The sequence below is a fragment of the Pteropus vampyrus genome, unplaced genomic scaffold, assembly GCF_000151845.1.
Source record: "Pteropus vampyrus isolate Shadow unplaced genomic scaffold, Pvam_2.0 Scaffold124, whole genome shotgun sequence".
Lineage (NCBI taxonomy): Eukaryota > Metazoa > Chordata > Mammalia > Chiroptera > Pteropodidae > Pteropus > Pteropus vampyrus.
In genome coordinates this window covers 2,627,384-2,640,534 of record NW_011888905.1, presented here as the reverse complement: position 1 = coordinate 2,640,534, position 13,151 = coordinate 2,627,384, and the positions used below count along the sequence as shown (strand labels likewise).

The 13,151-nt window shown below is 43.9% G+C and overlaps 2 protein-coding genes and 1 pseudogene across 2 annotated transcripts in view; 1 reads left to right on the top strand and 2 right to left on the bottom strand.

Moving 5' to 3' along the window:
* The window catches only part of NUP210L (nucleoporin 210 like), a 49,321-nt gene extending 38,431 nt beyond the window's left edge, over window positions 1-10,890 (bottom strand). The window contains exons 1-7 of the mRNA XM_023534314.1: window positions 9,812-10,890; window positions 8,311-8,447; window positions 5,609-5,740; window positions 4,384-4,477; window positions 3,683-3,833; window positions 2,422-2,554; window positions 1,576-1,734 (exon numbers count right to left, since the gene is read on the bottom strand). Of these exons, the coding sequence (XP_023390082.1) occupies window positions 1,576-1,734; window positions 2,422-2,554; window positions 3,683-3,833; window positions 4,384-4,477; window positions 5,609-5,740; window positions 8,311-8,447; window positions 9,812-10,011 (1,006 nt within the window). The 5' untranslated portion in view covers window positions 10,012-10,890. The remainder of the gene's footprint in view (window positions 1-1,575; window positions 1,735-2,421; window positions 2,555-3,682; window positions 3,834-4,383; window positions 4,478-5,608; window positions 5,741-8,310; window positions 8,448-9,811) is intronic.
* On the top strand, window positions 5,269-5,384 carry LOC111743892 (annotated as a pseudogene).
* An 858-nt stretch (window positions 10,891-11,748) lies between the features above and the next one.
* TPM3 (tropomyosin 3) overlaps window positions 11,749-13,151 on the bottom strand; it is a 24,622-nt gene continuing 23,219 nt past the window's right edge. The window contains exon 8 of the mRNA XM_023534313.1: window positions 11,749-12,484. Within this exon, the coding sequence (XP_023390081.1) occupies window positions 12,328-12,484 (157 nt within the window). The 3' untranslated portion in view covers window positions 11,749-12,327. The remainder of the gene's footprint in view (window positions 12,485-13,151) is intronic.

Here is a 13,151-nt window from a genome sequence, read left to right as displayed (position 1 = left end):
ATTCTTTCTGGCGTCCTTTCCGGGCCCCTCTTCTTCCACGGGGACCTTCGAGCGGGCACGCGCCAGCGGTCTCCGGCCCTCTTCTCCTTCCCGCTCCGCACCGTCTCCCGAGGTGACCGTCCACAGCAGCTTCGACACCACCTAGCTATAAACTGGTAACTTGCAAACTGGTAACTGTCTTCGCCCTGAATTTTACTCCTCCAGTTCTGGAGTAAAAACGTCTGCTTGGATGTCTCTCTCACAAGGACTTCAAGTTCACGTGAAAAACTAAACTCATTTTCTTTTCCCTTAAACCGCTCCTTCTCTTATATTACCCGTGTCTGTGGGCAGGACCGCCAGCCACCCTAAGCCTGGTGCCAGAACAAACCATGACCAGGCACCAGCCATGTCCTCAAGACAGAAATAAATATAATGGATTTCAATTATAAATAAATATGAACTGAGAACTTAAAAAAAAAAAAAAGATAAAAAAAAAATAACCATGTCGATCTGCCCTGGGGATTTAGAGACGTGCCCGACACATAGTTGGGGCTCAATAAATATTAAATGACTTATTTTGTAGGTACTATTGTATTTGTTGACAAATGTCCTAGGCACCTTTAAATGACTAGAGAACAAATCACTTTGGACCAAAACCCTCCTTTAATACGTTTTAGACACATAATAATAAATGGCTAATTAACACAATTCTGGAAAAAACACAATACCTTTCCAGCCACTGGGCCCTGCATAGCCTACGCCCTCCCCTGCCCTGGTCCCCCTCCGACTCCTCCGAGTCCCTGCACTCCGGCCTGGGTCTTCCTTGCGCCCCTTTAAACATGCCGGACTGGGTCCTGCTTCAGACCTTTGCGGGTCCTGTTTCCTCTTCCTGGAGCCCTCGCATCCGGGTACCTGAAGGACTCGTTGCCCCGACGCCACCTTATCAGACAAGGTGTCCCTACTCCTGAGGGAAAGAGTGGCCTGTACCCCCACGGCTTGGAATGGTGTTGGGTGTATAGTAGGAAAATAAAACTTGCTGAATAAATTAACTTCTTTCAGATTAAAGTATTAAAAAATAGGAAACATTTCAAAATTGAACACTGAGAAATGGAATCCAAATGTTTCAATCTTCTGAGAATTTAAATCTTCGTTCTGTTGTTTCCATCGACTATGAGAGCTTAATCAATCCTTACAGAGCGGGTTTAGTGAATTTTAAAAAACTACTCTCAACACAATTTAACAACTATTAATCAAGCATCTATGGCAGACAATGCCATCTTTTCTCAATTATTCACGTGAAAATAGGAAAGAACGAATTAATAAAGTTCTCACGTATTCCTCCAACATGTCTACCCCGGTCTCCCGATTCTAAATGACCGTGGCTGCAAATAAGCACTAAACTCAACAGATCCTAAGTTCCAACTACTCTTTTCTCTACCACTTTTTGACAATAATTTACAGTCCTTTGTTAAAAAATAAAACCCACCGAAAACAAGTGTAGCAGTATTATAATCATTCGACAAATTATTTTACCAAGGAGCCTGTCTAGCGTGCTCAGGGAAAGGTAGGTTGGCAGCTAAAACGTGAAAAGGATACTTTTATGGACAAAGATAAGATTCGTTTGGCCCAGCTGGACGGCAGTCACCATCGCTGTTTCCTCATTCAGTACGGCCACTTGCCCAGAAGGAGACTCATTATATGCAACTCTGTGGTCTTGCAACTCCAGTGTATAATGTTCCAGGGGAAACGCCACCTCTGAAACACACAGAAGACACATAAACGTGACGAGAGCAGCCATTCCAACAGACAGCGGTGGGGTTGGATGGTGAGAAAATCCGGAAGTGGGCCCAACCTCCTTCCCACTATAGTGAATTTCCACATGGAGCCATTGTGGGGGGTGGGGGGTGGGCGGGCACTACACCGGTGTACTGAGGCTATTGCTTTCTTCTTACAGACCAGTGACCTGAGGGTAGCAGCAGGAACCCCACTGGGCACGTCAGGAAAGGGTTAACCCTACCGGAGCCTACGCACACTTTACAAGCTCAGTGAGACTTTGGGGATCAACAGAGTATTAAATTTTCAGTTAATGAACTGAGTTTCTCAAGAAACAATTTTTGCAAAGATCGTTCGAGTCCCTCCAGGTAAAGTTTTTTTTTAATTGTCCTAGAAAAGCTAGAAAGTTTTTGGTTATTGTTTTAATAGAGAAGTCAGCTGCCCAAGGTCACTGAAGCTGAGCAGCCACGCTGCAGCGTCTGCTCTGTTAAAGATGTGGGGACCATGTGTCCAGTATTCGCTCTAGCACAGCAATCTAGGACTACCTCACCACGCAATCTAAAAACACCGAAACAAGAATTTTGCATACACGACGTAGAGGTGCTTCTCTTGCTGTCAACAGTAAGGATGTGGGAAATGTCAGTCTTAGGAAAAGATTAATCGCCTTACCTGTCACCCTTCCCTGAACCATTTTTGCAACTCGGTATTTAATATAGGCTCCTACTAAGAGATAAATATCATGGGATGGTATAAGAAATATATTCTCCAAAACGAGCAGACGTATCAATGCTGCTGCCACTTTCTGAAAAAGGAAGGAAAAAAAACAAAGTTTCTAAACTTGAGGCATAACCCCCAAAGCCACCTTCCTTGGTAAAAGTTTACTTCTTGTAAGTTTATTTTAAAATATTTTATAAAAATTAAAAAATGTTTTCCTAACCACAATCATAATTTCGGTTAGCCTTAAGAAGTGATCATGAATCTTAATACTATTTTAACTTTCTAAGTCACTTTCTAAGGCACTCGAACTAAGAAAGGAAAATGACAAGTCTTCTAGAGGAGAAGAGCAGGTAAAGAAAAAGGCAAGGAAGCCGAAAGGAGGCAAGGCAAGATGGCCGAAGTTCTTTTGACCACCCTCCAATGAGTGGACCTTCCAGATCAGGTCACTCTGCCCCCTGCCGCACACGCTGATGCTTGCGAAGGCGAGCCCAACGCAACGTTAGCAGGCTGCTCTCCAGGACGTCAGTACACCTGTGTTCTCGCCACTTGCATTAAATTCTTACCAAAAGACATATGTTTTTCTCAAGCCTATTTATGCCAGTTGCGCTTTTAATTATAATTACATGAAAACAGAAACCATGAATGCAAAAAGAGAGCTACTGTTTCTACAAAAAAATTAAATGTTTTGAAAAGAAGTTAAAGTCAAGCTGCTAATAATGTGCTGATACCAAAATAGGTGTAGGTGAGAAATGCAAAAGATTGAGGGGGGGATCCTTGAAAAATACAGAATTCTGTACTCAAACTGTTTCATATGTGTCTAATTTTTCCTTGACTATAAAACGAAATGAAAAATGAAAAGAAAAAGAGAGACTGTCATTTATGCCAGAAAGAGTTCGTATATTTCTAACCAGTGAACTCAAAATCACAGAAAGGACTGGACCTACAGCAAAGGATTGGTGAATAAGACGCAGTTATGTGTTTTAACAGAAAACGCCCGTTGTATCTGTACTTGTAATTAGGTAATAACATATTTAAGGAAGATAAGTTTTTTTTTTATGTTTACCGACTTCAAATGACTTTTTCAATTAAACAACCAACTACTGGCCCAAATCGCATCGTGTTTGAGGGCTTCTACTACAGGTAAACAAACGTAAGAAACTTTATTTTCTGTAGGCAAGACTATTAAGTGAAAGTTTACGGCACAAACTTTTACCTTATAGAATGGTTCATAAATCCGAACTTTTACAATAGCGGCACCAGTTCTAATCCCAGACACCAAAATTATATCTCCCTGTTTCTCGTCTTTTTCCATCTCGGTTATATACGCTGGAGGAGAATATTCTGCTTCAGAGTATTTTAGAATCCTAAAGAGATAACATAAGGTTTGTTTCTAGTAGATACTTGATTCAAATAATCAGGCCCTAAGCGACTTTAAACGGTCTCTTCAAATGTCTACAGAGTGAGTGTCAAAAGTTTTAAAACGTATTTTCCGCAAGGACTAGATAGAAAAGTATTTAATGTGCTTCTGGCTAAAAGCGCCGTGGAACTAAAAGCTGGATTGTCCGAGGGCTATTTCCTGGTACTGAAGACAAAATTTCATACTATTTTCCACTCATGGTATTCTAGCAACAAAACGGCCAAAAGATGCGCCCGACTCAGACTGCACAGTCCTCAGTTCACACTCTCCTTTGCGGTGGCTCAGAGTAAACTATCATAAAGGTACCTACGTCCACACCACACTACATCCTGTATCCTTACTCTGTCGAAGACACTTCCCCCTGGTTAACTGATCGGTTCCAAAAAAGTCCAGACAGCGGGATTATCAAAGCCCACACAAGTGGCTGCTGTTCAGTGTGCCACAAAGGCAGATGTCGCTTTCAAAGTCAGATGGTCTATGTTTGGTTTCGAGGTTACCTGATTTTGCCAGACAGTTCTTCTCTTAATGATTCGTTATCCTGGGCGACGCTCCACTCAAACATCATCCCCGCCAAACTGCTGAAAGTATTTCCTGTAGGGTAAGCCAAAAGCGGACAGGACAGACTCGCGCTCAAAACACTCGGGTACTTTTAGTGAGAAAGAAAAACCTAAGCAGAAAATTAGTTTTAGGCCTCTTTCATTAACAGACAGAAGCACTCATTAATGAATTAGAACACACGTACCGAGGAGATCCCTACAGAAACAAGGTAAGTGTTATTGCTACACGAGCTTTCTGAAAGAAAAGAGGACTCAAGCTGATCAACTTCTGGTTGACAAAATTATGCCACTTCTTCTGTTTCTTCATAAAGGCCAGCTTATAGTTGGCCGCAGGGTTGACAGCCATCCCTAACCCCTGGTCCCTTCAACAAAAATTTTTATAAAAATGAGATTCTGCAATATTTCTAATACGTTCACTTTTCAGATTTAAAAAATTACTCTTTCCTAAATAGCTTAGAAAGAGGCAATAAGTTTACATTTTTTCAATGTCACATTATAACATTAGCATAGTATATTAAAACCAATATAAAATCAGGCTCAAGAAAGATAAAACCATAAAACCTTTTCACAGGTTTACATTTCATTCTCCTAGCTTATAGAGAGTAGACTGATCAAAACAGAGCTAGCAACAAGTTCCAAAAAATGTTCTTAATTGCTGACCATCAGCAGAAGCTAAGTGACAGAATTTAGGTATTTAAGAAAACTTATGCGATAACTGACAATTAAAAATAGCAGGATGGCTGTGATTCTATAGTGTAGCGGTTAGCACGTCTGCTTTACACGCAGGAAGTCCTGGGTTCACGCCCCACGGAGCCACGGTCCATGGTCTACGGCCACGCCACCCTGAACAAGCCCGATGTCTGATCTCGGATGCTAAGCAGGGTTGGGCCTGGTTAGTACTTGGATGGGAGTCCACCCAGGAAGAGCAGGTATCGTAGGCATAACAATAATAAATAAATAAAAATAGCAGGAAGTTTTTATGAAAGTATCAGCTAACGCACTGAACTACACTCAGAATTATTAATCCCGCATGTACGTGAGCTTCGTGTGAGAAAACAAACGTTCTCTCCAATCCAGTCCTATCTCTCAAGCTGCGGTCTGCGCGGACGAAGCGCCAGGCGCCCACTGTGCCTCCCCAAGGCTGTGGAAGCCCCCGGTTCTTTACCTTCGGCATCCAGCGCCCTCACCATCAATTCCAGGGGCGCATCATCTACGTAGAGTTCTCGCGTCCGAGACACAATCTCGATGCTGTTTATCACGTCGACCCTAACATCACAGCGCAGTTCATGGTCGGTCACTACGACGAACCCAAAAACTGAGAGTTTAATTCAACAGGCCATGAATCTATTAAATATCTCAAAGCTTATTCTAAACGTTAGGAAACAAAGGCTGGAGTGGCTGTTTTCTACCTGGGGAAGAAAACAGCATAATGACCAAATAAAAGAACTTCTGCTTACAATAAGAGACATCAGACCAGTGGCTCCCAGACACTGAGCTATAATGCTGTTTTCATTCATCCACGAAAAAAATGAGAAAAATAATTTTAAGATAGCAAATAATTAAATTTGTTCACTTTAATAGAATATACTTTATTCTTACATTCTTAGTTTTGAAGTGTTAAAATGTTTTTCCTTGTATTAAGTTATGGGAATAGATTTTTAAAACTATATTTAGGAAAATAAAATGGTAGCAGCCGTGTGTCAGTCCTGCCGAAAAATTTCTCTATTTTTCATGAGATAAAAGCCTGGGAACCATGTATTAGATCCAGAGTTCCAGTCAGTACGGCCATAATGGAATTCATAAACACAGACTGAAACGGTACAGAATAAAATGAAAATTGTTTTGCACTGTCTTTTAACAGTATGCCCCTCATCACACCTGCCATGTATTAGAAAGCTGTCTACACAGCCGCCCCCTGTGCTGTTGCAACTATGCTTAAGTTTTAGCTTCATCTTCAAGAAACAAAAAAGCAAAGTAACTACCACTACAATATCCAAAAGTACTAATAAACATCACGGGTAAACTCTGTCCCTAGCTGTGGATCTGCTTTTATGGATTTTTTAAATGAAGGGATTATGTTAATCAGATGATACATGTAAATGCCCCTCAAATAAGGCTAAGGAGCATCGAAATATGCTATTGCAGTAAAAGCTATACTTTCTTTCACAAGAAACATAAAAATTGAATTAATTATACAGAAACCACATTATATTTATACTAGGGTTCAACAAATAAGTAAATATGTTGTAGGTGATGAGTCAGTTTTCTCACTGTGATGCAAGATCAGAACCAAAGGAACCAGTACGAGCTCATTTCTTTTAATATATACGTAGCTAGATGGAAATAAATATGAATGTGTGTACACGTGGGTCAGTATACATTCACGTGTCTCCTAGCACGGCGTGCTGAGAGGGCCTTAGGAGCAGTGGCACTCCAGGAGCAACGAGCACAATACCAACCCCGCCCCCGCGATCTTGGTTCTTAACTACTTTCTCCATCAAAAAGAACCGGGACTCCTTGAGGACATGGCTGGGCAGGGAAATATTAGTAAACAAGGGTGAAACACTTTTTTATCCCCTAGAAGCCAAACGGCTGAGGGGACAGGGTGGGACTCATGTGCCAGGAGCCCTTCCAGTGCTGGAGACAAATACAGGTCAGCTCTATATCACTGCGGAGCCAAGTGAAGAGTCCGACACTTAGAGGTTTTAGGAGTTTTTGTTTTTAATGGAGTCTTTTAAGAAATGCTGCATCACAAACAGATTCGCTGGCGCAGAGGAAGATGTTGTGGGAATAAACGCAGAAGTTGATGATTCCAATCAAAAAGTGATTCGGATGAGGCAGAAATGTTAAGGGAGTTTCAGGAACATCTTAACCGGATTATTTTGTTTGTACTTTCCTTTTTATTACGCACGGGGCGATGCATAATAAAAAGAATCATCTAATTAAGTCAAAGAATTCTTCAGTAAGTACAAAGTAAAAATTCTAAATGAAGAAAAGCATAATTTGTCAGTATTTTTCTAAAGGTACATAAAAAATAGCTTTACAATGGATGGCATCTTCAATTATGTGAAATATGATATACCAAAAATCTCAAATTTCTCATTAATATCATACTATAGAGATATCATTTATCAAAATATTTAAAAACCAGTATGGCCATGCCACCCTGAACGTGCCTGATCTCGTCAGATCTTGGAAGCTAAGCAGGGTTGGGCCTGGTTAGTACTTGGATGGGAGAACACCAGTCCCACCCTGTCTCCTCAGCCATTTGGCTTCTAGGGGAAGACCAGGTGCTGTAGGCATTTAAAAAAAAATTAGAAAAAAATATTTAAAAACCATACAGATATCTCTGGCCTATCAATATGGCACTGAAGTGCCAGAAACACAGGGACACAAAGAGCCCTGCTCTGATTTTGGATACAAAGAGCATTTCTTGAGCTGCTCCGCTCTAAAACAGACCAGTGTGGTCAGTACTCCCCAGACTTCAGTATGCATGAGAATCACCCAGAGCTTGCCTGGGGCCCACCCCAGAGGCTCTGGCACAGCAGAACTGAGTTGGGGCCTGAGAATTTACATTCCTAACAAGCTCCCAGGTGATGCTGATGACACAGGCCACACCTTGGGAAGTGCTAGTCTTTATACGACCGCCTTTTGCCTCACTCAAGACTAATCTCAGATCTGAACACCTAAGCTAGTTCTGATAAATAACGCCTTCTTTTCTTCATCAGTTCAAACAACTAGTTTCCACTCTGTATCAGGCATCATGCCAGCTGTGGGTTACACACACACACACACACACACACAAAGTCACAGAATAGGATGTCACAATTATTTCACTTTTACATAGTGTGTTTTCTCTCAACATACTTATCTCTCGAGCAAGAATAATACTGCTGAGGCGTACAGGTTGGGTAGATTCAGCAATGAGCAGAGCTTTCCGCGAACATAAGGTGCCATTTTCATACAAAGGCTCCACAGTTACCGCATCATGATGGGTGGAGTGCCTGCCAGAATAAAACGCTCAAGAGTATGAAATAAGAGTAAGTTGAGTTTAAATTAATTTTGGTTTGTCCATGTTACAGACTACCAGGTGTATTTAAATGACACTTTTTAAAGTAGAAACGTTACTTAGGGACACAAGATTTAAGTGAGAAAGACTGATCAGAACCTTTTTCCAATATTCCCCTGTGCAAAGTTACAGAAGTATTACATGCCTCCCTCAATATTTAAGATTAGATTGTTACATTCTTCCCTATGTAAAAACAGGATCGATGTGTTTCCAATAATGGGAGACGTGGCTTTCTCATAGTCTGCGGAATGAGTTTCCTTCAATCCTAGAAACTGGGCTGCTGACATTAGAAAAGTTGCCTAAATTATGAGGTGTGCATCCACCTCAGAAAAAAATCATCGATATTTTTGGACAGATGGAATGCCTTTAGCATTGGGTCATCTTATAAGATTCTCTTATACTTCCTCGTAAAATGGGGGTGAACTGCTTACACTCTGAACAAACCTTAGTGCTGCTCTTAGGAGACGGTAGTCTACTCCATTCGGGATGAACCCTCTGATACCTTGGAGCCCACACACCTTACGTAACCACACAGCCTATAGCTGGGTCCTCTCACACTGGAAAACACGTCTTTCCATCCTCAGTCACAGAGTCATCCCCCAGAACGAGTACCCCTCGTCTCACACTTCAAGAGGGCAGTTCATTTAAGGGGGGAAACATATAAATTACAGGAAGATCTCATCTCCACCCAAAATTAATCTGCTCATCTTACAAGTTTATATACTTCATGGCCTCTGGGCCTCAGCTCCCTGGGCCTCATCTGTAAAATGGGAGTAACAGTACTCACCTCCCAAGATTGTAAAAATTGAGTCAATATATGCAAAGTGCTTGGTTAAGTTAGGTTTTGAGACCCTTTCCCACCAAAAACCTCACCTTATTTTATTAGTGGGGCCCTCACACCCCAAGCCCCTCTGCTCCTAGATAAATTTCCTCCGACCGGGCGAACTTCCTGTAGCCCTAACTGTTGACATCGGAAGTTCCCCACATTGGGCAGCCCCGACACCCGAGGCTCCAACACAGGGCTCCCTGGACCCTGAGAGCTGCTCCCACTGTGCCCACCCGTCCCAACGCACACACACAACGTCACATCCTGGGCATTTCTCACACAAGGCCCCACACATGACCTGAAGACCTCCCGCACGAGGACGCGCCACATCGGAAGGCCTGGCCACTCCACTCCCACCCTCCTCCCTGCACACCGAGGGACCGCAAGCATTTCTGGGGCGTCTTACGTTGGGCGAGCCCCCCTACCCCGACTGGGTGCTGTGGGGGTGCACGCCCGCGACCCGCCACCCTCACCAAGTGTAGCAGCCCCGCTGTGCCTCCAGCAGGAAGGGCACCCGGCCCGGCTCCCGGCCGTAGGGCAGCAACACCTGCGGCACGTTCAGCTTGTTGGCCAGGGTCCCGAGCGAAACCAGAAGCAGCAGTGACAGGCGGTGTAGAGAGAGGCACGGAATCGGCGGGGAGCCTCGAGGCCCCGGGACCCCGGCGCCCGCCATGGCGACCGCTGGGCTCCGGTTCCCGCTCGGTCACGGCCGCGCCCCCGGCCCAACGCCAGCCAATCCGCGGGCGGAACGTCATCAGGAGGCGGGGCCTCCCGGCTCGGAATTGTGGGAATTTCTTTCCGACGCGCTCCCGCAAGCCGACGCTATGGAAACCTTGGGCACAAACTCAGATGCCCGCTTAAATACTGGATGGTAGATCTTAATAGAAAAAATCAAGCAGAGACGTCAAAAGAAAACAATCTTAATTTGTCTGATTTCTCCGCTGCTACCTCGTTGTTGGGCACCCGACCCCACCCCGCCAAAATTTTTTGCAGGCGTTTCCATTCGGCCTATAAATGGGAAACTTTTCCAGTTTCGAGTATAAACAGCTGGACGTTGTCAATGGAGCCGTGTCATTTTTACTAGGATGTCAGATTCACGTCCAGCCTCATGGCCAGAGTGCAGGAAATACCAGGCATTGGCGTCTCAAAAGCAGCTTTGAAAGCTATCCACGCACACTGCCCGTCTCTAAGCAAATACTGAGAGTGTGTCTTGTTAATTTTTCTCCAACTATCCGACAGAATATCAGCTCGAAGTCTCTCTCAGGGCAGTTTACTAAAAGCACACATATAAGAATATGCGATCGGTGTCATATATTGTTGGGGTGTAGGAGCACAGAGCCTAAGAAATCCATGGCTTATAAGAACTAATACAGTTGTAAAGAAAAACATATAGCTCACCCCAAAGATGCTAGTGTTAAGTAACCTATAAAAGGCCTGGCACGTGAATATTATTTCTAATCTTTACATTTATGTGATAATACATTGTCTTTATTTTACAGATGATGAAACGACATGATTTATATCAGAACATACACCTAGAAATCTCAGAGCTGAGTTTTGAACCCAATTGTGGTCCAAAGTGTGAGCTCTACGGTAAATCCTGTTGCTACCACCCACGAAGATCTGATTTGTAACCCGAACCTCAGTTCCTGTGGAGAAAGCACATTTGAATTAGTAAATAAGTCAAGTAGGTCTGAGAGTTGGAGGAACTGGTTCTTTATTTTAAAAAGACACTTCAATTTCCAGTATCAAAACAGTTGCACTATTGGTTTCTCTCTCTCCCAATCGGCCCCCAAAGGGACCACACCAAGGAGAGGACATTTTAAGCCAATAAGCTGCAGAATGCGCACCAAACAGACCTCACAGAAACCTCGCCAAAAAGGGGGTACTGGGGAGGGAAAGGGACTTTTAAAGATCAGCACACTGCCAGACCACAGCCTGCAAAGAGCTCTCTCGGCCAGGTGGGGCAGCCGGTGTGCTCCAACTCCAAAGCAAAGTTTCAAAATAATATAAAATTTAAAAAGTTTTGTACATAAGCTATTCAAGATTTCTCCAGCACTAACTGATACAAAGCACAATGAGATGGCACTTCTAAGAGACAGCAGCTTCAGACCCAGAAAAGGGTGATGAGATGAGTTTCATATGGCTAAATCAGTGGCAAAAACATAATTTTCTTTTCTTTCTTTCAAGGAGGCAGGAAAGCAAATATTTGGTCACCTCAACGTAAGGGGCACATGATCCATTCTCTGAGCCGTTGGGAAGGCATGGGGTAGAGATGGGACAAGGATCTGTTCTCAGACAGAGGTCTCACCTTTTTAATTTGGTCACTTCAGATGAAAAAAAAAAAAGAATAAAATTGCCCAAAGATACCTTAAAGCTGAAAACTTGAACAGCACCCCCGCTCACCCGCTTTTTTTTTTTTATTTTTTTGGCTAACTCCTGGCATCACCTTTCTGGTTTGGCTGGTACTCTGTACAAAGCACTGAGGCTCCCCAGAGTGGAGTCTTTCTCTGGGCTCTGTTTGGCTCTCTGTAAGGCAGGCCCACACCTTCCCCTGCTCTACAGAGAGGACAATATGCATCAGGGTGAAAAATTACCTTCTAAAAATGAGAAAGGGATTAAACTGCTGCTTCGGAGCTGTGGAATTACTTGGAATGTTTTACAAATGGCTGCTACACTGACAACAAAAAAGGTAATTACAAAATGTGTACATCACGACATGCTTTTAAAGACATTTTGCATTGTGCTCGCATTCCCTTAAATGTTGCTCCCACAGGTAAGGGGCCTCCAGCCCTACCGGAATCTCTGGGGAGAGGCAGAGACAGTTTGGCGAAAAAGACACAGGGGTGGGGGTGGGAGGCAGGAAAAGGAGAAAGCAGCCTTCCAGTTAAAGATCAGCCCTCGGTGTAGAGGTCAGCTTCGAGCAGGCTGGCCTCAGGCGGAGTTGGGGTCAGGGGGAGGAGCAGCGGCAGGGCGGGACTGGGGTGCTCTACATCTCATTCAGGTCAAGCAGAGTCTGGTCCAGCATCCTTTGTGTACAGAGGTGTTCCTCTTTGGTGCATTTCAGTTTATCTAGTGGGGGTAAAGGAGAGACATTACAAAAACCAGAAGTAAATTTCAAGGTCAACCCACACTGAGAACTGGTCCTGCGGCAGGGAAGCTGCGGACTAACGAAGCAGCTGCCTTCTCAGCCACAGAAGTGAGCTATTGCATCACCCGAGTTTGCAGGGCCTCCGGCCTGCCTACTGAATTTGCAGGTTTTACTGTATTTCTGGGGGAGGGAGCTGGGGACCTTGTCAGTCATGCCCTCTCCCGCCCACACCCAACCAAGCCTTTCAGCTTTCAGTCCCTGAAGCGGGAGGCCCTAAGTGCCAGCCATCTACTCTTCTAGGCTTGGCCCAGAAGACAATACCTACTACTTGAGATGACTCGGGGGGGGTCTGACCACGGAGAACAAGGACAGGTCTATTTTTCCTACCAGTAGAAACACTAGGATCTCAACTTGAAAAGAGTACAGGGGGACCCTCATGAGCGACAGGCTTTCCCCAAAATGTAGAGAGGAAAAGAATAAAAGAACCCCCACCGTAAAGTCGAAGCATCTCTAAAGAAAACGAAGCTAAGAATACTACCACACATATACGTGTCAGCAAAGCCTAAACAGATTTTTGCAGTTATTGTCTACAGCTAGCCTGTTTCTTACAATTCAACATAAAACCAGGAAAAAGCGTGAGAAAAAAACGTCAGGAAGAAAAGCAGCGGCAGAACATCAGAGAGAATCTAATCCGCCCAGCCAAGCACGGGAGGCGGGGGCAA